At 43.4% G+C, this 22695-nt stretch overlaps 1 protein-coding gene across 9 annotated transcripts in view; it reads left to right on the forward strand.

Annotated features, from left to right (window-relative positions):
• Nucleotides 1–22695, forward strand: part of sema4d (sema domain, immunoglobulin domain (Ig), transmembrane domain (TM) and short cytoplasmic domain, (semaphorin) 4D) — an 88974-nt gene that overhangs the window by 35663 nt on the left and 30616 nt on the right. For 6 of the 9 annotated variants that reach the window (XM_046305123.1, XM_046305130.1, XM_046305129.1 and 3 more), the window contains exon 3: nucleotides 21887–22023. In XM_046305123.1, the coding sequence (XP_046161079.1) occupies nucleotides 21887–22023 (137 nt within the window). Of the gene's footprint in view, nucleotides 1–4263; nucleotides 4333–21886; nucleotides 22024–22695 lie in introns of all 9 variants that reach the window. The other 3 variants (XM_046305126.1, XM_046305128.1, XM_046305127.1) reach the window with 1 other exon arrangement.

The raw sequence follows: 22695 nt of genomic DNA on the forward strand, positions 1-22695 counted from the left end.
TAGTTCCACAATAAATGCTTGATTTGTTCGTCGCTCTGGATAAGAGCGTCTGCTAAATGACTTAAATGTAATGTAAATGATAATGTCCATTTTATTTATGTCCAAGTAGCTACTTTTGTTGGCGCGTTTAGTACACAAATCCAAACGCTCGTGCAGGTCCATCTGAACGTCGGACGAAAACTTCAAAAAGTTATATTACAGGTTGACGAAATTTGGCAAATTAAGTATAGAATCGATCTTTAGGATGTTATCATAAATCTTCAAAGTTCCAACTGGAGAATTCCTATGTCTGTAGAGAAGCCATAGAACGCAGGTCGCTATCATGTGAAATGCGCGTGACCAGGACCTGGATCTCTGCCAGAACACTGACTCAAAGAGCTCCCATCCGGCTCCACAACACAGTAGAAGCCTCATTCAAGTTTCTAAAGACGGTTGACATCTAGTGGAAGCTCTAGGAAGTGCAACTTCATCCATATCCCACTGTGTATTCAATAGGGGCTGGGTTGAAAATCGACCAACCTCAGATTTCCCACCTCCTGTTTGGATTTCTTCTCTGGTTTTTGCCTGCCATATGAGTTCTGTTATACTCGGACATCATTCAAACAGTTTTAGAAACTTCAGTGTTTTCTATCCAATACTAAAAATATGCATATATTAGCAACTGGGACTGAGGAGCAGGCCGTTGACTCTGGGCACCTTTCATCCAAGCTACTCAATACTGCCCCTGCAGCCATAAGAAGTTAACACATTTTTATTTACAATGACGGCCTACCAAAAGGCCTCCTGCAGGGACGGAGGCTGGGATTAAACATAAAAAATCATCTAAAAATATAGGACAGAACACTCATCACGACAAGACACCAACACTACATAAAGAGACCTAAGACAACATAGCATGGCAGCATATCACAACATGGTAGCAACACAACATGACGACAACATGGTAGCAATAAAACATGGTAGAAGCACAAAACATGGTACAAAGATTATTGGGCACATACAACAGCACAAAGGCCAAGAAGGGAGAGACAATAATACATCACACAAAGCAGCCACAAATGTCAGTGTCCATGACTTGAGTCTTTGAATGAAGAGATGGAGATAAAACTGTCCAGTTCGAGTGTTTGTTGCAGCTCGTTCCAGTCGCTAGCTGCAGCAAACTGAAAAGACGAGCGACCCAGAGATGTGGCTGTGCTTAGAGTACCTTTAACAGAATGTGACTGGCAGAATGGGTGTTGTATGTGGAGGGTGAGGGCTGCAGTAGATATCTCAGATGGGGAGTGAGGCCTAAGAGATTTTTTATAAATACGCATCAACCAGTGGGTCTTGCGACAGGTATACAGAGATGACCAGTTTACAGAGGAGTATAGAGTGCAGTGATGTGTCCTATAAGGAGCGTTCGACTTGAAATCAGGTATCACGGCCCAGTGATTTCTATCAGTCTGTTTGCCATACGTTTGTTGTGAAGTAGGCCATTTGTTAAAAGTGAAATTGCGCCTCTTATTCAGCATCACTCATCAATTAGAGATGTGGACCCTGTGACACCCTTACTTCCTCCGTGACACCAGGGCGGGGCAGGGGTCTATGGGTCCGTGGCACTGGTCAGTCAACGCTCAATTGAGATGTCTGGAAGCCGGTGCCACGTTTTGCGGGAGTCAAGTGAAGCTTGTTTCCTCAGTATGTAGAGGGGGATGTGACCCCTAACCTATAGCTCATCAATTTGGTGCCACGTCATCTCCTCACAAACGATCAATGATGATCTCATGGGGTTGAGGGACACAGTACAGGGCGATACCTTATTTGCGGCGTTGCTGTCTTTGTTGTGACGGTTTGCTAAGGCCACCGGCTCGGCACGAAGGAAGGATGGATGGATATTCAAGGTATTGGTGTAAATAGCCCAAATAAGTCACAACGCTCTTGAAACCAAGATAATGTGTAAGTGATGATTGTTTTAACTGAGACATGAGTTTAGATTGACAAGGTTTTTATCAAAGTTCAGTGGCGCATGCATACTCTACGCGAATTCGAATATACACTGACAGAACTTTGAATCGCAAAGGAATTCCCCAGTAGCCTCTCTGCAATGCATTGTGTGCCATATAGGCTATTTGAAATGGACAGGACAAAGAACATGCAACTCAATTTTTAAAGCCATAAAAATTGTATATTTTTTTATTCTACATTTTATTCTATTGTTTTTATGTGCCCAATTCTCTGCATGACTTGATACATTGTCATTTTTGTTTTGCACAGTAACTCATCCAACAAATGCTAATTAATTCAATGTTTGGGTTCAATTCTGTGACCTGATTTCAATTGTCTGGAAGATTGTATCTTATCATGGGATAATGATCTCGGTTGCATTGCCAGGGGCTGAGGGTCATGCAGTACAATGGAAACCCCTCTTGAGTTTCCACTCTTCATATTTCTTTTCATTTAGCCTTTTATTTAACCAGTATAGAATATTTTGAGGTTAAGACATATCTATTTCAAGAGACCTTTTAAATGGTAATGCCAGTTTTTTTATTTTATTTTAATTTTACCTTTATTTAACTAGGCAAGTCAGTTAAAGAACCAATTCTTATTTTCAATGACTGCCTAGTGGGTTAACTGCCAGTTCAGGGGCAGAACGACAGTACCTTGTCAGCTCGGGGGGTTGAACTTGCAACCTTCCGGCTACTAGTCCAACGCTCTAACAACTAGGCTACCCTGCCGCCCCAAGTTTCCTTGGCATTTTTTATATATATTTTTTTATTCATAAGATTAACATCCACTTGCCAAAATATATGTTTCAGAGTGTGAGGCCCAAAGAGGGTAATCTAATGTTGCTGTGTCTAGCTTCATGTCTCGCTTCATGTCTAGCTTCATGTTTACACCTGAGCATTTTGTGCTTTCGAATCTAAACCATCAAAGTTTAAATCAATAGGCGAGCCCATATTTGGTTATTTTGTATTTTTTTTGTGAGACAGGTTTTAATGATATATTTTGAGTTGAGTGCAGAGAGGCAGGACTTAGCTCCTGTTCTCGTGAAAGGGGGGGAAATGCATTCACTCTTTTGAAGTGCTTTAATTTTGCGTATAGGGGATTGGGATGCATACACAGGGAAAGTGTTGTGAGTGGAGGTTTCACCATCTGTCTGCAGAAATGACTTCTACCTTCTTTCGTCTCTTTATTAATTCTGCTTTAATTGCAGCCAGAAAGAAACATTTTAAGACGTTGTGTGAATTATTTATTTGTTTGCAACAATTTCAGAGAATACATTTTTATTCAACAAACTATTGTAGAACTTTCTGTGAAGCACATTCAGAATATTCTTTGTTTTCAAAATGGTAATGCAATTGACATTGTTCTGCCATGGGAAAATGAATATTTACATCACGTCTGTGATTTGACAGCTGAAAAACAAATGGCTGTAATATGTTAAAGCACCAAACTTTCCCAGGAGATGTATATTTTTAAATGTTTATTATTTTAGTACTGTTTATGTTCTTCAAGCATTATAATATGTTCTCCTACATAACCAATTCGGTAGCCATAAGAGACTATACCATTAAAGATGCTGTCATGGGGTTAGAGGGATCTCTGTATATTCTCAGGCTCTGAATAGAGCTTCCCCTGGCTGCTAATCACACAAAGCCTACAGCTGGTGGGAGTTGTAGGAAGAGATGCACACTGACATTTTCCCCTCGGACTCTTGTAAGGGTGGATAATGTTATTACTCTAATGTAAAGATTCAGAACTGACAGGCCAAGGCTGTCCTTTCTAGTCTGTAGTGTTCTGTTCGTCCTATCCTATACAAAGATCATCTTTATTTTGTATGGTTATTAGCTTGGTTCCAGATCTGTTTTGTGCAGTCTTTCCAATGCCTATAGTCTGTCATGCCAAACACAAACTGATCTGGGACCAGGCTATATGATTTATCTTTAATAGTCACTGAAACTACATACACAGCAGGCAACCAACATGTCATTTCACAGAAATATTATGTTTCCCTGAATCCTCTCAATGTCGTACAGTCTGTTACTGTGTTTTGAGTTAATGATCAAACTACTCTGCAGTGTATTGTGTTATGGATGATGTTTTTTTTCCATATGCTGTCTGTTATTGTGTGTGTATGGTATATTTATTACTTTACATGATCTGGGGTGACAGTGGATGTATTGTACAGTCTTCCCATCCCTTCTATCCTGACAGGCTTCTTCACATCACATAGAGATATCTACAGTACCGCATCATCATAACTGTCTTCTCTCTCTCCTATAGCTTGAGAATTGTGTAATTCTCTCAAAGGAGCCTCTCGTCTAGTAGAGCCGACTCGTTGAGGAGCCACAGGTCAGGACAAAAACCTTGTGTGGGCTTGCATGCTGCAACACAAATGCTGCATGCTTCTCAAGCCTCCAAATGCTGCACAGCTTCTCTCTTATGGTCCGCATGATCTGAAAAACACCTGGGTGATTTTTATAGCTCCTCCCTTTTTACTTTGGAATTGCTTATTTTTGTTCTATTTTATCTATCCTCATAATCAAGTTATTGTTTCATTATCTTTTGTCCCAATGAGTTAATTAAGGTGTATTTCCTCCCAAACCGCCTCTAAAGCTTTGTCCCCCTCTTCCTTGGGAGCTTCCATGGGCCCCCCCCCTTCTTTATGTTGCTTGAAATGGGCTTGATGTGTCTGTCCGCTCTCCTGTGGTGTAACTTGTGTTTATCACCTGTTGATTTCTGACTTGTTTTCTTCCTGATTTAGATTATTTTCACATGTGACGTTTCTGCGATGGTGTTTTTATTACATTTTTTTCAGCGTTTTTGTGTTTTTAAATTATTTGGATCAATTGGAACCTGACCTCATATGCAGGACTATGCCGCCTACCTAGAAAGTGGCTGATGTAACAGGGGACTCGGAGACCTACAGAGGTTTGCTTAGCTTAGCAGTAGCCCTTTCCACTTGAAAATGGCAGATTGTGTCATTGATAAGCAAACAATGAATAGTTTGGCCATCCTGGAGCCTGATCTTCCTGCACCTTTGTCACTGGGGGTGCCTGTGTCTGGCAGCGGTGCCTACTACTACGATTTCGACCTCGGCAACCTTCCGTTCCTGTTCTGGATCAATCGGGGCTTCTCCATCTGTCGGGAGCAACGTGCTCAAGTTATCCTGCCTCTTGCCTGTCAAAAAAGGGTTCTCCGAAGCGTGGGAATAGGCAGATTTCCTCATCCTTCTCGCTAGCTGAGATTTTGGGCGGCTCCATGGTAAGAAATGTGACCGTTCTCGGTGCAAAAATGTCCTGTCCCGGAGCTGGAGTAAATGACATTACTAAGCTGTTCCCGAATGCACTACGCCAGGACATGGACATCAATGCTATCGTAGTCCATGTGGGTTTTAATGAGATTATAAAGGGCAGCTCTGAACAGTTGAAACTCGATTTTTAAAGACATGATTGACTCTCTGCTAGACACCAATATAAGACCCATCATATCTGGCCCTGTGCCCTCTATGAATCGTGTCATTGAACACTTTAGCAGGATTTTTTTTCTCTTCACAACTGGCTATGTGAATTTTGCAGCTCAATGTTGTTGACAATTTCGATACCTTTTTGAAACAAAACACGTTTTATAAGGAGGATGGGATCCACCCAAATCACTTGGTTTCCTGGATCCTTTCACAGCATTATAAGGCTGCGTTGAGAAAATGACTTATCAATGACCCAAGCCCAGCACAGCTCAGTTAATCCCTACCATTGTGACAGAGTTGTCATAATGCTTCAGAAAATGTATATTACCCCAGGGGTGTTGGTAGACACAATGTAAGTAACCCAATGTATGTCCCCCTATCTGCCCTGAATGCCTCTGCTGATCCTACAGCTATTGTATGCATTAGTCATGTGCCAATGAAGCAAATGTACACTGTTAGCACTGATGCGGTGTGCCCTGGTAGGAAGTCCACTGTGTGCAGCGCACCCTTCACTAACATAAATAACATGAGCATATCTACTTCTGCGAAGCTTCCCAGTAAAGCAATGAAATCAAGTAAACATCCCAGAAGAAAAGTGCCCAAAATGGCCCACGTTAACATGTGTTACTGAAGAAACGAAGTTCATGAAATCTAGTAACAAATGACATTCATATCCTGACTATCTCTGAAACTCACTTAGATAATACCTTTTGATACAGTGGCATCAATGCAAGTTTTATAACATTTACAGAAAATATTGAAATGCTGATGGTGGTGTTGCTGTTTTATATTCAGAACCACAGATCTCATGTTAAATACTGTTGAAGTAATATGGCTACAAGTTCATCTGCCTCACTTAAAAACCCATTCTGGTGGGAAGCTGCTATAGACCAGCACAACCGATTGGCAAACATATTGCAAATTGAGAAATATGCCTAAACTGAATAAAAATGAGAAACTACAATATGAAACAAACCTGAATGATAGTAATAGGCACCTTAAATTACATTTTTTTTTTTGGGGGGCGGGGGCAAACTCCATTGAATCAGATGGCTCATTCATCACGAAACCAACTGATATTACCAGCTACTTCATTGGGAAGATTAGCAAACTAAAGCATTACATGCCAGCAACAAACACTGTGACACAGCACTTCCATGTATATCTGACTTAATTATGAAAGATGCGCATTGTAATTTTAAATTCTGTAAAGTGAGTGTGGAAGAGGTGAAAAAAATTGTCTATCAGCAATGACAAGCCACCGGGGTCTGACAACTTGGATGTGAAAATGACTGAGGATAGTAGGGGATGACATTTTCACTCCCTATTTGTCATATTTTCAATGTAATACTTCTAGAAAGTGTGCCCCCGGGATTGGAGAGTCATTCTGCTACCAAACAATAGTAAAGCCCCCTTTACTGGCTCAAATAGCTGACGAATCAGCCAGTTAACAATCCTTAGTAAACTTTTGGAAAAAATGGTGTTTGACCAGATACAATGCTATTTCACAGTAAAAACGTTCAGCTTGCTTAAAGGGAAGGACATTCAACAAGCACAGCACTTACACAATACTGGTAAAAAATACTCTTCACTGACGAGTCACGGTTTTGTCTCACATGGGGTGATGGTCGGATTCACGTTTATCATTGAAGGAATTAGCTTTAGACCGAGGCCTGTACTCTGGAGCAGGATCGATTTGGAGGTGGAGGGTCCTTCATGGTCTGGGGCGGTGTGTCACAGCATCATCGGACTGAGCTTGTTGTCATTGCCTGCAATCTCAACGCTGTGCGTTACAGGGAAGACATCCTCCTCCCTCATGTAGTACCCTTACTGCAGGCTCATCCTGACATGACCCTCCAGCATGGCAATGCCACCAGTTATACTGCTCGTTCTGTGCGTGATTTCCTGCAAGACAGGAATGTCAGTGTTCTGCCATGGTCAGCGAAGAGCCCTGAGCTCAATCCCATTGAGCATGTCTGGGACCTGTTGGATCGGAGGGTGAGGGCTAGGGCCGGTGGTGCGCGCTAATAGTGTTTCAATCGGTGATGTCACTCGCTTTGAGACTTTGAAGTAGTGGTTCAGCATGCTACAGTTGCAGTATAGCTAACAGCATGCTACAGTTGCAGTATAGCTAACAGCATGCTGCAGTTGCAGTATAGCTAACAGCATGCTGCAGTTGCAGTATAGCTAACAGCATGCTGCAGTTGCAGTATAGCTAACAGCATGCTGCAGTTGCAGTATAGCTAACAGCATGCTGCAGTTGCAGTATAGCTAACAGCATGCTGCAGTTGCAGTATAGCTAACAGCATGCTGCAGTTGCAGTATAGCTAACAGCATGTTGCAGTATAGCTAACAGCATGTTGCATATAGCTAACAGCATGCTTTGCAGTATAGCTAACAGCATGCTGCAGTTGCAGTATAGCTAACAGCATGCTGCAGTTGCAGTATAGCTAACAGCATGTTGCAGTATAGCTAACAGCATGTTGCAGTATAGCTAACAGCATGTTGCAGTATAGCTAACAGCATGTTGCAGTATAGCTAACAGCATGTTGCAGTATAGCTAACAGCATGTTGCAGTATAGCTAACAGCATGTTGCAGTATAGCTAACAGCATGTTGCAGTATAGCTAACAGCATGTTGCAGTATAGCTAACAGCATGTTGCAGTATAGCTAACAGCATGTTGCAGTATAGCTAACAGCATGTTGCAGTATAGCTAACAGCATGTTGCAGTATAGCTAACAGCATGTTGCAGTATAGCTAACAGCATGCTGCAGTTGCAGTATAGCTAACAGCATGTTGCAGTATAGCTAACAGCATAGCTTAACGGCACGCTGCAGTATAGCTTAACAGCATGCTGCAGCAGTATAGCTTAACGGCATAGCTAACAGTATAGCTTAACGGCACGCTGCAGTATAGCTACACGGTCCTTCTGTAGCACAGTTGGTAGAGCATGGCGCTTGTAATGCCAGGGTAGTGGGTTCGATTCCCGGGACCACCCATACCTAGAATGTATGCACACACTGTAAGTCGCTTTGGATAAAAGCGTCTGCTAAATGGCATTTATTATTATTATTATAGCTACACGGCACGCTGCAGTATAGCTACACAGCACGTTGCAGTATAGCTAACAGCATGTTGCAGTATAGCTAACAGCATGTTGCAGTATAGCTAACAGCATGTTGCAGTATAGCTAACAGCATGCTGCAGTTGCAGTATAGCTAACAGCATGCTGCAGTTGCAGTATAGCTAACAGCATGTTGCAGTATAGCTAACAGCATGTTGCAGTATAGCTAACAGCATGTTGCAGTATAGCTAACAGCATGTTGCAGTATAGCTAACAGCATGTTGCAGTATAGCTAACAGCATGTTGCAGTATAGCTAACAGCATGTTGCAGTATAGCTAACAGCATGCTGCAGTATAGCTAACAGCATGCTGCAGTTGCAGTATAGCTAACAGCATGTTGCAGTATAGCTAACAGCATGTTGCAGTATAGCTAACAGCATGTTGCAGTATAGCTAACAGCATGTTGCAGTATAGCTAACAGCATGTTGCAGTATAGCTAACAGCATGTTGCAGTATAGCTAACAGCATGTTGCAGTATAGCTAACAGCATGTTGCAGTATAGCTAACAGCATGTTGCAGTATAGCTAACAGCATGCTGCAGTTGCAGTATAGCTAACAGCATGCTGCAGTTGCAGTATAGCTAACAGCATGCTGCAGTTGCAGTATAGCTAACAGCATAGCTTAACGGCACGCAGCAGTATAGCTTAACGGCACGCTGCAGTATAGCTTAACGGCACGCTGCAGTATAGCTACACGGCACGCTGCAGTATAGCTACACGGCACGCTGCAGTATAGCTACACGGTCCTTCTGTAGCACAGTTGGTAGAGCATGGCGCTTGTAATGCCAGGGTAGTGGGTTCGATTCCCGGGACCACCCATACCTAGAATGTATGCACACACTGTAAGTCGCTTTGGATAAAAGCGTCTGCTAAATGGCATTTATTATTATTATTATAGCTACACGGCACGCTGCAGTATAGCTACACAGCACGTTGCAGTATAGCTACACAGCACGCTGCAGTTACAGTATTCTTTGAGCGTTCCTCAGTACACCATAGATTGCCAAGTTAGATTGGCAGTGTGAGTCGGAGGAATGTTTTTGTTTTATTTGTCTTCCTTGAAAGTGGGGAAATGAGTATTTTCCCCCATGTGAGCCAAGTTCAGGAGGACAGGCTGGAAGTGTTCTGAGAGCAGTGGGTGCTGGTAGTTTCACAGCAGAGGACTCCTAAGGAGGTTTTGTCTCTGGGAAACTAAATCAGACCATGAAATCAGTTGCTAAAGATGAGGAAAAGAGGGTGTTAAAGAGCCTGGACCCAGGGGTGCAGCTCAGTGAGGGGGACACTAGGCCTTAAGGGTTTTCACCAGGGCCATTTTTAGTGACATTACATGTTTAAATATGGTGACACAGGTGAAGATGCTATAGAAAGCCTCCTTTTTATTGAAATGTTTTTTTAACTAGGCAAGTCGGTTAGAACAAATAATTTTCAATGACTGCCTAGTGGGTTAACTGCCTTGTTCAGGGGCAGAACGACAGATTTGAAACTTGTCAGCGCGGGGATTCGATCTTGCAACCTTTTTGGTTACTAGTCCAGCGTTCTAACCACTAGGACACCTGCCACTCCTTGGGTATCCACAGGTAAACAGTGAGTAATTTAAAAGGTAGAAAAATCTGTAGTTAGCTGAAACCTACAGTGCAAGGCAATATCATTTTCACAATAGGCATCAAGAATTTAACAGCCAATATTGTTCTAATTCTGATATGATCTATTGTTGTATATTAGCCAACAGTACTTGGGCATTTCTGCATTCTGGTGTTAGAGAAAGTCAGACGTGGAATTATTGAATGACTATCTATTAACGTGTCTCACCCTCCTAATAGCAAGACATCCTGCAGTGTGTGATTTATCTATGAACCAGACTGGGGAGATCTGATGAAGACTGTCTCCAAGACACACAGTACACGCGGCGAGCAGTGGGAGTGAGGACGGTGCCTGGTTCTGCCTGGAATCTGAAAGCAATGTTGTCCAAGGTTACCGCAGATCCCCCCCCCCCTCTCCCGAGTGTCGCAGCGGTCTAAAGCACTGTATCTCAGTGCTAGAGGCATTTGATGCCAGGCTGTATCACACCCGGCCGTGTTTGGGAGTCCCATAGGGCGGCGCACATTTGGCCCAGCGTCACCCGGGTTAGGGTTAGGCCGTGGTAGGCCGTCATTGTAAATAGGAATTTGTTCTTAACTGACTTGCACAGTTAAATAACTCTCCCTGCCTCTCCCCTGCTCCCTTCCTTTACCCTCTTTTCCTCTCCCCACCGTCTCTCCCTCGCCCTCCTTCCTCTCTCCCTCCTTCCTCTCTCCCTCCTTCCCTGGCCCTCCTTCCTCTCGCCCTCCTTCCCTGGCCTCGGCCCACACTCTCTGGACACCTGCCCTTAGCTATCACAACCAGGAGCAGCACAAGGTCTCAGGGCTGCCTCTGCTCTTTCACAGCTCCTAAAATAGTCCCTGGTCCCGGACAGAGTATGCCCTGAGCTCTGTTACAGATTACATTAGTCTCTAAGAAAATACACCTAGGACTAGCCAATGGGGTATTGTATGAATGCTAGCTAGTGACCTATCGATAATTACTCAAGCACCAGCTAATACTGTTTTTGCCTTTTTTTTTAAAGGATTTCTCCTCTCTGAATCGCACTCCGGTCTCAGTTCAATAAGAGACTATGCATTAGTGGTACTATTAAGGGGCTTTTCTGAGGTACCATTTTAAAGCCCATTTTAGATTTTTGCTGTGGTGAAGTGCCAGGCGGTACTGCACAGGAAGTAAGAACTTCAGTTGAGTGGAACACTGAGTCAAACTGCAGGCCATGATCTACCGCTCAGATATATTTTTTACTTGAGTTAAAAATAAAAAAACAGTCTTATGCGACATTAACCAATGAACAGTTCTGTAGCGATGAGGTGTGTGCAGTAAACTAGGGCCAATTACATTCACTGCATAGTGGCTATGCTTGAATTACCCTGCCAATGTTCTTGATAGACCATTTTGAAATTATATTTATAAAAACAACAATGGATATAGGATCACACTAGTAATCGATAATTTGTTGTCTTAAGGGACAGTTGAGTGAGCACGCACACCAATTCGTTGTTACTTCCATGATCAACGAAAGTGAAATATTCCTTGACTAAAAGTTTTTTAATTTTTTAAAGACAACGCAAATAATATTGTACTTATTGAAACACTTTGCTACTCATTCACTGCAGCTGCAGTGCTGGTTGTAGAATGAGTGGAAGTAGGGAGAACGCACATATTATGGCTTATTGAATTGTTGAACAAGGCTGAATAACTTTAAATGTGAATTTAGTCATAATAGCAACTTTTTTGCTGTATTCGTTGTCTCTCGAGTCTTGGTTTTGAAATCTTCGTATCGACCTTGATGTGCGTTGGAGACTTCTTTTTACAGCCTATGGCACGAGGAAACTGCAGACACGGTGAGCTGTCTGATTGACCAGCGGTAGGCCTATAAGTGCATTTTGATTTTCTCTCTGGGCCTGCCGGGTCAGAAGGGTTCCACCTTTATACACATGAAGTGGTTCAAAATGGGAACAATTTGCCTTCCCCGCGCTAGTACAATTTAAAAAATGATATAAATAAAAATTGGAACCCGAGGCCTTTTTTTGCTTTACAGAAATGTTGGTGATCGACTAGGAATGCCATTGACCACTGCATTATTTTTACATTTTTATTTAACCTTTTTATTTATACAGGTTTTTTCTCATTGAGATCATCTCTTTTCCAAGAGTGACCTGGTCCAATAGCAGCAGGGGGGGGACCTAAGTTTCAAATCGTGCACTAGCTACCACTTGTTTCTTATCGGTACCTCTGAGATTGTGAAGAACCCTGTGAAAGCACCCTGTGAAGGACAGACCAGTCGTTGGTGTTAACAGGGTTCAGGATGGCGCTACACGTGGTGGGGAGAATGCTCTGAATAGCAACAGGAGGTCAAACTGGGTGTGAACTGTACCATGTTGCTGTGATGGTCATAGACAACACACATCTGTCTCGCTGTAGAAGGTCCCTAGAGCCATAAATACAAGGAAGGGAAATGGAATATTTACCCCCTCTAGTAGTTCCTTTTTCTGGGTGACCAACTGTGTTCATACAAACCTTGTCATTGTAATTTAGCTGCAGCAGATGGTGAAATAAAGTTGGTTCTTTTCATCTTTTAAGATGATGGTACGTGGTAATTACATTTTACAATTTAGCGTTTTTTCTTGACCGGGAGCCACGGTTAACCAAACTAGCAGGAGCTACTTTAAAAAAAATTCTTTACACACACATCGCTACTTCAACTGTTTGTTTATGGTCTTTGTTTAATCTTCTGACAGCCCATGTGACCTGGTAAAGGGTGTGTTGTTTTGAAAAAGCACTCCATCACCATCTAAATATACCCTTTTACAAGGACTGACCCTTAATTTCCCTTTAGTGTGGTCGCTGTAGGTTGACTAACAGGCTCAGCGTGGATCCTGAAGCCAGTTATTATGAGGGATAGTTTTTATGTCCATAGCGTAGCATAGTGTTCTTTTCTGTGCTCAGCGAGCGACTCCCTTCAGTCATATGTGATTTAACTTAAAGTTCTACTCATTAAATCAAAGTTTATCGATCGCTTACACAGATTTGACGATGTTATCACAGGTGCAGTGAAATGGTTGTTTTCTAGCTCCAACAATGCAGTAATATCTAGCAATATCTAGCAATACATGATAAATCATATACATATCATATATCATCTCTCCCTCTGTCCGCTCTCCCCAACCTCTCTTCTTCCCTCTCTCCTTTCCTTTCTGGTCCTGACTCACTCTCTGGGCAACTGTCCTTGGCTATCACAACAAGCAATATCAGAATATCAGGCCAGAATAGAAATATACTTTCTCTCATATATTTACCCACTTTACAAGTGTGTATACTCATCAAGACTCATATATAACTACTGCTGTACACACCTATTCATATAGGAGGTCGGCTAGTGGTGACCGTTTTAACAGTCTGATGACCTGGAGATAGCTGCTTTTCAGTCTCTCGTGTCCCAGCTTTGATGCACCTGTACAGTCTCCTCCTAGATTGTAGCTGAGTGAACAGGCTGTGTGGAGGCTCGGGCAGCTGAGGTTCTTGATCTTCTTGGCCTTCCTGTGACACCGGGTGCTGTAGATTTCCTGGAGGGCTGACAGTTGATATGAGTCCATTTTATTTTTTATTTTTTTTAAATTCAAACAAGCAATGCTATATTAAATGTCCAAAATGCTTTCTCCTAACACAGGCCTACATTGTCTGGTTAATGACATTTCAGTGAGGGCATCCACATCCATTCTTAAGTATAATGTCCTGTCACAGTACAGTTGGTCACATCTGTAGCCAAACCGATGCTCAGCCTTATATTTATAGTGGAGAGACATCTGTCAGGCAGTGTCACAGAGATGCGGTGGTCTCCGTGTTTTTGTTACAGGCCTACATGATGCAAAATGCCACGTGATGCAGAGAAGGTTGTCAGTGCTTTTACCGCTTCGAAATGCCGACGCTGCTGCGACGTTGGAAATGTTGCTCTATCTGGAAACATATGGCGTTTCTCCTTGGCTTGAGGTATGTTCGCTTCTGTAGGGAATGTCTCGTTCACCCTCCTGGGCAGTCTGGTAAAGCTCATGGATCTGGAGGGCACGTTGGTCCATATTGTTGACGAACAGAAAACGACAATGTATTGATTTGATAGTGATGTGCGGTGTACAAAACAGCAGTGGAACTGACATGTCCTGTATCAGCTTGGACAAACTGTTCTGGTCTATAACTCGCAGGACACCCTCGCTGCAAACCAGAGTATCTGAGGGACATGAAGTGGATGAACCATCCTGAAAAGTTACTGAGCCACTCCAGAAGAGGAGGAGAGCGAAAGAGATTGTTAGGGGCTGTCAATGGGAACTGAACGGCAGGAAGAGCAGCTGATTTTGGCAGGATGGCGTTGGGAGGACCAGGAGAGTGCATCCACATTGATGTTGTCAGATCAATGAGTTATCACAGCAAGTGCCAACAGGCCGGGGTGCTGAGGGCCGGGGGAGAGGAAGGCTGGCAGGGAGAGGGCCTGAAAGGCTGGGAGGCATTGGCAGGCGCTGAATGTCCAGGCTGAGGCAGGCAGACCCATCGACCTGCCAGTTTTCTGTGACCCCGCTAGCACTGCATAGAGCACCAGAGCAGGTGTCAAACTCGCTATGTGTCCAAAGAAGCTGAGTTCAGGATAGACAAAGGGCTCCAAGAGACATGGCAGCATGGATACAGTTTTAAAGAGGCATGCCAGTAGGCCTATGGCTGCAGTTTTAAATATCTCTCTTGTCTGTGTGGCTGGTGCAGTGCCAACTTGTTCCCCTCTTCTTGTATTGTAATAGATTAGTACTGAACTACGAATGGTTGATGTGTTAGATCTCCTTCTCTCGGGTTAATCATCTTTAGTTGCCTTTTGGCTCTGTTCTAATAACCCAGTCAGGCATTTAGATAGGCAATGCTGGGAAGAGAACTAGGTTAGTGTGGAGTGGTGAACGTGGACATCCTCCACCTTCTGTGGTGTTTTGTGTCCATTCATTGTTCAGTTACTGTATGATGATGACGCACATGGGGAGAAGGGAGATTCAGTGCCCTCCATGTCTTTCAGTGCCCTCCCTGTCTTTCGAAAACAATAGGTCTTTCTGTCTTTGACCCCTTTAATGTCCTAGGCTGTGAGTGACTGGCTAGGGTGGAATTTGGGACTCATTCTGATTCTATGGATTACTTGATTTTAGCGTTCCTAGATGTTATGGTGTGGATCTGTAATTCTCCCCAGGACATGTATTTTCAATGATATCTGATCAATGAGTTTTCCTAGCTGTTTGACCTGAAACTGATTTCCTCCTCTGGCGAACCGTTAATTACTACGTCATCTCTCTGTAATGGTAGCAGAACTGTGTCAGTAGGTTAGGCCAGGGGTTGGATAGTTAGTTAATTGGTTCCCTTTTCATTGTTTGTTCTGTCACACTTGGTGGCATGTCAAATAACAAAGACTTACTGCGATACTAAAACTCAAAATGTAAGCTATAGGTTTTGTAAAACTGTGGGGAAAGTATTGTCTAATGCCATGCGTTGTCCGAGTCTTTCACTCTACACCTAGAGAAAGCAAAAGCTATTCTACTTCATGATGCCTTCGGATGTCTCCTCCCCCCTTCTTGCTTCAGACTATGGCCTACAATTATATTAAAACATTGCTTATGATGATCACATGCTGAAATGATGGAGTTATTTTGGCAGCAACTGGTATCCATATGGTTCTACTAAGTCGTATTGAATTCCTGCCCAGGTTTCTTCTCCATTGTATTTTTCATCTTGGCACTTCTCCTTTTAGTTTATCAGAAAGCAGAACTTTTTCCGTCTGTGAGAAGGAAGCAGGTTTTAAGAATAATTACCACCTTTAGCTTGTTAGGAAATGTGATTAGCATCTATACACCCACATCACATGAACCTGTCCCAGGCCTTCAGCCTACTGCTATTTGGACACCTTCTCTTCACCTGGGCCTGCTCAGGCTGGGAAACCAGAATTACCTGTACTTGTGCCGGTGTCACTTTTCCTTTGTAAAAGGATTGAATGGCTTTTCCCCATCTGCCATGTGAGCCCCTGCTTAGAGAATGGCGCTGCAATGGATAGCTGCAGTTCTATTGTGTTTTCATGGCCCTGATCTGAACTTTTTGGGCATAATGTTTCTGACATTGTTGAAGAGCTTCTGGACATCAGAACGGCGATCACTAATCTCAATTTGGATCAAAGTTTATACTTCCAATAGTCGTAGGTGCAGGACATACTGCTCACGACAGACCAGGCCTCGGAAAAGATTGCAAGATGTGCCAACATGCAGACACCTTGACAAAAGTACAGTACCAGTCAAAGGTTTAGACACACCTTCTCATTCAATGGTTTTTCTTTATTTGTACCATTTTCTACATTGTAGAATAATGGTGAAGACATCAAAACTATGAAGAAAAAAACACATGGAATCATGTAGTAACCAAGAAAGTGTTAAACAAATCAAAATATATTTTATATTTGAGATTCTTCAAAGTAGCCACCCTTTGCCTTTATGACAGCTTTGCACACTCTTGGCATTCTCTTAACCAGCTTGAGGTAGTCACCTGGAATGCATATCAATTAACAGGTTGGCTTTGTTAAAAAGTTAATTTGTGGAATTTCTTTCCTTGATGCATTTGAGCCAATTAGTAGTGTTGTGACAAGGTAGGGGTGGTATACAGCAGATGGCTGTATTTGGTTAAAAAAAACTAAGTCCATATTATGGTAAGAACAGCTCAAATAAGCAAAGAGAAATGACAGTTCATCATTACTTCAAAACATGAAGATTAGTCAATCAGGAAAAGTGCAGTCACAAAAATCATCAAGCACTATGATGAAACTGTCTCTCGTGAGGACCTTCCCAGGAAAGGAAGACCCAGGGTCGCCTCTGCTGCAGAGGATAAGTCCATTAGAGTTACCTGCACCTCAAAGTGTAGTCCAAACAAATGCTTGAGTTCATTTAACACACATCTCAACATCAACTGTTCAGAAGAGACTGTATGATTTCAAGCCTTCGTGGTCGAACTGCTGCAAAGAAACCACTACTAAAGGACACCAACAATAAGAAGAGACTTGCTTGGGCCAAGAAATACTGGCAATGGATGTTAAACCGGTGGAAATCTGTCCTTTGGTCTGATTGGTCCAAATTTGAGATTTTTGGTTCCAACCGCTGCGTCTTTGTCAGACACAGAGTACGTGATTGGATAATCTCCGCATGTGTGGTTCCCATCGTGAAGCATAGAGGTGGGATGGTGTGGGGGTGCTTATTCTGGTGACACTGATTTATTTAGAATTCAGGGCACACTTAACCAGCATGGCTACCATAGCATTCTGCAGCTATAAGCCATCTGGTTTGAACTTTGTCCCACTGTCATTTAGTTTTTCAACAGGACAAACACACACCTCCAGGCTGTGTAAGGGCTACTTGACCAAGAAGGAGAGTGATGGAATGCTGCATCAGATGACCTGGCCTCTACAATCACCCGACCTCAACCCAATTGAGATGGTTTGGGATGAGTTGGACCGCATTGAAGGAAAAGCAGCCAACAAGTGCTCTGCACTTGGTTACTACATGATTCCATATGTGTTTTCATAGTTTTGATGTCTTCACCACTATTCTACAATGCAGAAAATGGTAAAAATAAACGCTTGAGTAGGTGGCAACCTTTTACTACTACTATAAAGTCCTGACCCCCCGGTGGTGAGGAAAGTACTAAACAATTGGTGGTGCAGGAAATTTTCTGAGCAAGCCCCCCCGGTGGTGCAGGAAATGCTGAAGCAAGCCCCCCTCCCCAGGTGGTGCAGGAAATGCAGAAGCAAGCCCCCAGGAAATGCTGATGGTGCAGGAAATGCAGAAGTAAGCCCCCCCCGGTGGTGCAGGAAATGCAGAAGCAAGCCCCCCCCGGTGGTGCAGGAAATGCTGAAGCAAGCCCCCCTGGTGGTGCAGGAAATGCAGAAGTAAGCCCCCTGGTGGTGCAGGAAATGCTGAAGCAAGCCCCCCCCGGTGGTGCAGGAAATGCAGAAGCAAGCCCCCCCCCCCAGGTGATGTAGGAAATGCAGAAGCAAGCCCCCCGGTGGTGGTCCTTCTGTAGCTCAGTTGAGAGCATGGCGCTTGTAACGCCAGGGTAGTGGGAAATCCCGGGACCACCCATGGTGCAGAATGTATGCACACATGACTGTAAGTCGCTTTGGATAAAAGCGTCTGCTAAATGGCATATTATTATTATATTATGCAGGAAATGCAGAAGCAAGCCCCCCGGTGGTGCAGAAGAAGGCAGAGCTACCTGAACTGGAGAAGCCAAGCAGGATCATGCCCCCACTCGTAGAGAATCTGATCTGTTTACATCACACATTGTGATTGGTGGATTGCTGCTCACCACTGCCAGCACTCGGTCTGCATGGCTAGTGGCTAACGTTAGCCAGCTCCAGCTAGCTAACACAGAGCAGATTCTCCATATGACGTTGAGAAATGTCGTGGGTAGCAGATATCTGGAAATAAGTTAATAAATATGTCTTAAACGTTTTAACTGTTTGCAGTTATAGGCAACCAGATCGTGACGACAACTGTCTTTGACTACACTGCTGTTACTTTGGTGAATAACAACTCTTACCCTTTAAATCTGAATAACATTTACAAAGGTACAAGCAATTGATTTTAATCTTCCATGCAGCCACATTAGGAATAATTTATTTTGATTTGATCAAATGTCCTATTACAGTATGTTACTGCCTCCATAGTTTAGGTGCAAACTATTTGACTAAGATAGAGTATTATAATCTTACAACTAGGATAGAATAAGCACATTTAGATTAGAGCTGTATTTTCATATTTCAGTCAGGCTTTAAGGGCTCAAATATTTCACAGGTTTATGAGCTTTTCTCTGGTTTGAGCTGACTCAGTTTGACCTAGAAATACATAGCCCTACTGTTTTGGGAGGAAAAAAAGTCATTGAAAAGCATTGACAAGTCAAACATTGTCGCTGTATCTGACAAATATTTTATATAATGTAACGGGCAACTCAAGCTAGGTTGACAAGCATCAACATTTTTTTTTTTTTTTTTGCAGTTTCTGGTTTGACCTAATTATCCTTTTGGGGGGTTTTATGGGTGTTCTAATCCAGTTGGATGATAGACAGAGAACCCTGATTCTGTTAGAGGTGTTAGCCATCCAGGGTGTGCGTTCCTTCCCCTCTCTGCCTGAGGGATAGTTGGGGAAATAGGTAGGGCCTTCCAAAGTCATATGGGTTGTTGTATCATCTTATTGTCTTTTTTTCAACAGACAAAACGCTTTGTAATTGGTTTCTTATCAGATCTGTCAGTGGTGGTGTGACGTTTAATGGCAGAGTAACATAATGCTGCTGTGAATTAGTGCATAGAAATTACAGTAAAATCAGATTACATGTTTTATATAATCTGTAATGCTGCTGGGAAGGTTGTCATGTAAAGCCCTTTGGGGAAGAGAAGAGATCCGCCTTTAAAAAACAAAAAGGATGAATAAAAGGTTACAGTGTGCCCTAATGAACATGACCCAGCCTAAGAGGAGCAGAGCATTGGTGTCATGTTAAATGAAGAGCACATGGTCCCCCTCTCTCTGTCAGACTGAGCGACTCCCATCAAGTTAGTTCAGGGCCCTGTCATCACACGCTCTCCCTCCCGCACCCTACCTGAACTCAACGTCTTGTACTTTGTATTACACAAACACAGGCTACACAGCTGTTGTCATTAGAGGCTGGTCCTTTGATAGCAGGTCTGTCATTTACATAGTTGCTGTGAAATGTCTTGGTTTGGCAATGTGAAATAGTGTGAATGTGGTGTTCTGTTTGAGAGGAGTAACAGTTACTTGAGCCATAAGAAAAAGCACATGTATAGTAGCTGTTGTAGTGTGCTCTTGTGACAGTCACACACCCCCTCAGGTCAACAGCACCCCCTCTGGCCAACAGCACCCCCCCGGGCCTCCCGAGTATTACAATATATTTACTGATGACAAAGTGCCACACTTGGTTGTGATTTTGAGTACATTAGAATACAGGACAGGAATCTGTTCCGCTGTGTACATGCGTAAACAAGTCCCAAGGGGACTCGGAATGTCTGTTCATGTATCTATCCACAGATGCTGAGTGTTGACTGTTTCAGTCACAGGGCCACAAACTACAAGGTTATAATGTTTTTTTAACGTGCTCTATCATTTGTTGTGTGTGTGTGGCAGTTTCTTTGTGCATGTGTCTAGTTAACAAGTGAGCTAAAAAGAGGATGATGCGGTCGTAGAAGTCATCTCTGAAAGGAAGTGGGTTTACTGTGTTAACGGCTGTCTCTCTGCTGCTGATTAATACACTACTCAAAAAAATAAAGGGAACACTTAAACAACACAATGTAACTCCAAGTCAGTCACACTTCTGTGAAATCAAACTGTCCACTTAGGAAGCAACAATGATTGACAATAAATGTCACATGCTGTTGTGCAAATGGAATAGACAACAGGTGGAAATTATAGGCATTTAGCAAGACATCCCCCAATAAAGGAGTGGTTCTGCAGGTGGTGACTACAGACCACTTCTCAGTTCCTATGCTTCCTGGCTGATGTTTTGGTCACTTTTGAATGCTGGTGGTGCTTTCACTCTAGTGGTAGCATGAGACTGAGTCTACAACCCACACAAGTGGCTAAGGTAGTGCAGCTCATCCAGGATGACACATCAATGTGAGCTGTGGCATGAAGGTTTGCTGTGTCTGTCAGTGTAGTGTCCGGAGCATGCAGGCGCTACCAGGAGACAGGCCAGTACATCAGGAGACGTGGAGGCCGTAGGAGGGCAACAACCCAGCAGCAGGACCGCTACCTCCGCCTTTGTGCAAGGAGGAGCAGGAGGAGCACTGCCAGAGCCTTGCAAAATGACCTCCAGCAGGCCACAATGTGCATGTGGCTGATCAAACTGTCAGAAACAGACTCCATGAGGGTGGTATGAGGGCCCGACGTCCATAGGTGGGGGTTGTGCTTACAGCCCAACACCGTGCAGGACGTTTGGCATTTGCCAGAGAACACCAAGATTGGCAAGTTCGCCACTGGCTCCCTGTGCTCTTCACAGATGAAAGCAGGTTCACACTGAGCACATGTGACAGAGTCTGGAGACGCTGTGGAGAACGTTCTGCTGCCTGCAACATCCTCCAGCATGACCGGTTTGGCGGTGGGTCAGTCATGGTGTGGGGTGGCATTTCTTTGGGGGGCCGCACAGCCCTCCATGTGCTCGCCAGAGGTAGCCTGACTGCCATTAGGTACCGAGATGAGATCCTCAGACCCCTTGTGAGACCATATGCTGGTGCAGTTGGCCCTGGGTTCCTCCTAATGCAAGACAATGCTAGACCTCATGTGGCTGGAATGTGTCAGCAGTTCCTGCAAGAGGAAGGCATTGATGCTATGGACTGGCCCGCCCGTTCCCCCAGACCTGAATCCAATTGAGCACATCTGGGACATCATGTCTCGCTCCATCCACCAACGCCACGTTGCACCACAGACTGTCCAGGAGTTGGCAGATGCTGTAGTCCAGGTCTGGGAGGAGATCTTTCAGGAGACCATCCGCCACCTCATCAATAAGAATATTTCATTCATTCAGATCTAGGATGTGTTATTTTAGTGTTCCCTTTTTTTTTTGAGCAGTGTATACCTGTTTGTCTGAGCAGAACATGACCCGTCTTTAGTCTCTTTACCTACCTCTAGAAGAGACCTGTGTATTAAATCAACGTTCTTGTATTTTGTCATCAGAGGAAACTTCACGGTTCCGAAGCTGCTCCCGGAATCCAACATGGTGTTCGGAGTTCTAGGTGTGTTCTTGGGTCTACTCCTTGAGGTTTCTACACACGGACCCCACAGCATTCCCCGGACCTCCTGGAAACACGAAGGTATGATAACATGATCAGCACTTTCCCTCACACACTCACACTGCAGCAGACCTGGGTCAAGTATTCTCAAATACTTTAGGACGGTACGCTAGATTAAGTTTTCCTGGTACAATAGAACCAATGGACTCTAGAGAAATGATTTACTGGAAAGATGACTGTAGGTAATTTTCTTCTAAAAGTCTCAAATATTCACCAAGGGTTCACTATTTTAAAAACATCATTGAGTCTCTTCTCAGCCTTTCATGCTGTGTTTCTTGAAGGGGGGAGGAAGTTGAGTAACAGTTTGTATGCTGCTATTGACATAAATAGCTCCAGTAATCAAATCACATTTTATTTATCACATGCTTCGTAAACAACCAGAGTAAACTAACCGTGAAATGCTTACTGACGGGTCCTTTTCCAACAGCGCAGAGTTAAAAATACAAAATAAAATGGTGATACGAGGAATAACAACGAGTAAAAATAACATGGCTATATATACAGGAAGTACCAGGTAATACCATGGCTATATACAGGGAGTGCCAGGTAATGACGTGGCTATATATACAGGTAATGACGTGGCTATATATACAGGTAATGACGTGGCTATATATACAGGTAATGACGTGGCTATATATACAGGTAATGACGTGGCTATATATACAGGTAATGACGTGGCTATATATACAGGTA

The sequence above is a fragment of the Oncorhynchus gorbuscha genome, linkage group LG16 (assembly GCF_021184085.1).
Source record: "Oncorhynchus gorbuscha isolate QuinsamMale2020 ecotype Even-year linkage group LG16, OgorEven_v1.0, whole genome shotgun sequence".
Classification (NCBI taxonomy): Eukaryota; Metazoa; Chordata; class Actinopteri; order Salmoniformes; family Salmonidae; genus Oncorhynchus; species Oncorhynchus gorbuscha.